This window comes from Lolium rigidum, chromosome 7 (assembly GCF_022539505.1).
Source record: "Lolium rigidum isolate FL_2022 chromosome 7, APGP_CSIRO_Lrig_0.1, whole genome shotgun sequence".
Taxonomy (NCBI): domain Eukaryota; kingdom Viridiplantae; phylum Streptophyta; class Magnoliopsida; order Poales; family Poaceae; genus Lolium; species Lolium rigidum.
The window spans coordinates 82,518,137-82,521,491 of record NC_061514.1 but is presented as its reverse complement, the minus strand read 5'-3'; the positions used below and the strand labels follow the sequence as shown (position 1 = coordinate 82,521,491).

The 3,355-nt window shown below is 56.2% G+C and overlaps 1 protein-coding gene across 1 annotated transcript; it reads left to right on the top strand.

Moving 5' to 3' along the window:
* The first annotated feature begins 249 nt into the window (after positions 1-249).
* LOC124679032 (gibberellin 2-beta-dioxygenase 6-like) lies at positions 250-2,760 on the top strand. Its single transcript, XM_047214860.1, has 3 exons — positions 250-846; positions 1,901-2,231; positions 2,389-2,760. Exons 1-3 carry the CDS (start codon positions 383-385, stop codon positions 2,641-2,643), a joined length of 1,050 nt encoding a protein of 349 aa, XP_047070816.1. The 5' UTR covers positions 250-382; the 3' UTR covers positions 2,644-2,760.
* The last annotated feature ends 595 nt before the right edge of the window (positions 2,761-3,355 follow it).

The following is a 3,355-nucleotide window of genomic DNA, read 5'->3' as shown; positions in this document are numbered from 1 at the left end:
GCTCGCTCGGCCCTGCTCGCTCAAACAAAGAAATCGCTCGCCCTGGAAACGGCCCGATGGATCCATCCACCGTAAAGGCGGCCGCGCCCATGCAAGGAAGAGCTAGCTAGCTAGCTAGCGTGCGATGGAGCACATGTCCAGCTCGTCGCCCAACGGGCAACCACTAGCTCCCTTTGGCCTTAGCTAGCACCGCCCCAGCTCTATATATAGGCCTCTCGCCTGCAAGATCTTTCCAAGGAGCGCGAGCGATTTGCCATAACCCAGTGGCTAGCTATAGCTATAGCGAGCGTAGACACGACGTGCCACTGGTCCATCGATCACAAGCTCTTCGATCCTTCTTCTTCGTATACTAGCTAGTACGTGTCTACCTCTCTCTCCCACCATGCCGACCCTCGCCGATCAGGCCGATCCGCCGCTGGCCGACAGCTACCGCGCGCTGCTCCGCGCCGGCAACGGCATTGCGCCCGCGCCGGCGACTGAAAGCCTGGCCGTGTTGGAGCAGGACCTCCCCATGATCGACCTGTCGCGCCTGTCGAGCGGCGACGCCAAGGAGCGGGAGGCGTGCGCGGAGGCCATGGCGAGGGCCGCGTCAGAGTGGGGCTTCTTCCAGGTGACCGGCCACGGCGTGGGCCGCGCGCTGCTGGAGGAGATGCGGCGCGAGCAGGCTCGTCTGTTCCGGCTGCCGTTCGACGCCAAGGAGAAGGCCGGGCTGCTCAACGGGTCTTACCGGTGGGGCAACCCGACGGCGACGTCGCTCCGGCAGCTCTCGTGGTCGGAGGCCTTCCACGTCCCGCTCGCCAGCATCTCCGGGGAGGACTGCGACTACGGAAAGCTCTGCTCGCTCAGGTACGCACACCGACCTACGTATGCAAACTGCACCGTGAGCATTCCTGTTGGATCGGCGGGCTGCTGGCCCCACGGCGCCTAATTAGCCACGCATGTGTCTGTGTATTTGCAGTAAGTACCACTCACTGGGCTTTCGTACTTCACCGGAGGAGAGTAGATAGAGAAAGTCAGTAGAGGTCAAATTTGGGATATTTTACTGGTGGACGGGGACGAAGGCACACTTTTGACAATTATTACGCCGTACTTGACCGTTAGATTCGCTTCGTGTCGGCATATATTCTAGACGTTCCTGCCGCGCGCGCGGCAAACTCTGCTGTCAACTTCATTAATTCGGCTTGTTTGAGTCGATGTCCTGTGTGCGGCTGGGCAAGTGCCCACGAAACGCATGGGGGCTTTGAGTACACTAAGAGCTCTGTCGCTCAAGCAGCGTTGGGGCGGACGAAAATGGAAAATCGCGTCGCGTCCCCCAAATAGCCCATTTGTTCGGCGTCCTGAGACTCCGATGGGTCTCAGGGCGCTGGCAAAATGCGCTACGCATGCATCGTCTGCGCACTCTTTCCCCCACTTTCTCTCCTCTTTTCCATGGGTGGTCCTCTATTAAATCATGATCCGGACGTTGAGGACGCGGAAAGGCCTCTTTTGTCAGATTTTTCTCTTTTTGTCTGCGGTCCACGTCCCATCATTTGTCGGACGCTGAGGACGCGGAGATCTTCAGGCCTTCGTGTCCATGGTACCAGCCTAGAGCCGGTTGCCTACCAACCCCATCCCCACCTAGCTCCAGTATCAAATTTGTGTGCTGCGTACATGCCCGCTCGGGGTACCCTTCCATGTACAGTGTCCTCGATAGGGAAATATCTACACATACTACGTGTACAATGATCGATCCATACATGGGCATGACCATGAATCTATCGGTACGAGGACGTACGTGTATGTGTATGGCAGAGTGCTCCTGTTTTACCACGCTCACTAGACTGCAAGATCATGCGTTTTTTTTTCTTTTACCACCAGTTAATGAATGGTAACTGACGACCGGAAGTTTTGTGGCGAGCAGGGGCGTGATGCAGGAGGTGGCGGACGCCATGTCCCGGGTGGCGGACACGGTGGCCGGGGCGCTGGCGGAGAGCCTCGGCCACCGCCCTGGCGGGCCGACGGCGTTCCCGGCGGGCTGCGACGGGACGACGTGCTTCCTGCGTCTGAACCGGTACCCGGCGTGCCCGTTCGCGCCGGAGACCTTCGGGCTGGTGCCGCACACGGACAGCGACTTCCTCACCATCCTCTGCCAGGACCACGTCGGGGGCCTGCAGCTCATGAAGGACTCCCGCTGGGTCGCCGTGAAGCCGCGCGCCGACGCCCTCATCGTCAACATCGGCGATCTCTTTCAGGTAACACCTCCCCGCGCGCCGCTTTGCTTGCACTCGCTGCTGACGACGTGCCCGAGTTTTGATCAGCCACACATCCAGCATCACATCAGAATCACATAGCCTTTCCGCCATCCTTTTCTTCTTCTACACCTTAATTATTTTCCTTGTTAATTTTCAGGCGTGGAGCAACAACAGGTACAAGAGCGTGGAGCACAAAGTGGTGGCCAACTCCAAGGCGGAGCGCTTCTCCGTCGCATACTTCCTCTGCCCCTCCAATGACTCCCTCGTCGGCACTTGCGGCGAGCCGTCGCCCTACTACCCCTTTACGTTCGGGGAGTACAGGAGGAAAGTGCAGGACGATGTCAAGAGAACCGGCAAGAAAATTGGGCTCCCCAACTTTCTTAAACTTTCTACCGTTGACGGCCAGAAATGATACATCCACAGCATCGCCCCTGTTCTTAACTCACTGGTGGAAAAAGGGCCTTTGGTCGCGGTTCGCAACTGCCATTAGTCGCGGTTGCGCAACCGCGACCAAAGTAGCGCGACTAAAGGCCCCCCCTTTAGTCGCGGTTGCTTACGAACCGCGACTAAAGGCCCGTCCACGTGGGCGCCAGGCGACCGTCGGGGCGGAGGCCCTTTAGTCGCGGTTCTTCTGGCTGACCGCGACTAAAGGCCGCCGCAGGTTTAGGGTTTTAGGCCCCCCCCTAAACCTGCCCCCCCCCCCCCAAACCTGTTTTCTATTTAATTTGTATTGTTTTATTTCTTTTGTGCTTTATTGTAATTTTGAAGAAGTTTCACATATTCTACGGTACTACATACATGCATGCATATGAATATACAATTTCAAACAAATTTGAAATTAGAACCAAAAAGAATTCAAGAGGAATATACAATATATATTCAATATCATCGGATGACCATATACAAGTTTGAACAAGTTTCCATACATAATTTAATGCATGTATAGTTCTATGTCCTCGTAATGGTGTTCTCCTTTAGGATCGAGGACTTCCCTCTCGAACCATCCAGCTAGTTCCTCTTGAAGTGGTCGGAAGCGAGCTTCGGACTAAGCATCATCCGGAGGTTATTCCTCCGAGCATTGGTATCACTCGGAACGCGCTCGGTGGTGTATCTCCGGATCATCT

Excerpts from the sequence above, each read along its gene's own strand:
- LOC124679032 (XM_047214860.1), top strand. The coding sequence starts at position 383 with ATGCCGACCCTCGCCGATCAGGCCGATCCGCCGCTGGCCGACAGCTAC. Across the intron at positions 847-1,900 it reads GGAAAGCTCTGCTCGCTCAG|GGGCGTGATGCAGGAGGTGG; the intron begins GTACGCACACCG and ends TGTGGCGAGCAG. Across the intron at positions 2,232-2,388 it reads ACATCGGCGATCTCTTTCAG|GCGTGGAGCAACAACAGGTA; the intron begins GTAACACCTCCC and ends GTTAATTTTCAG.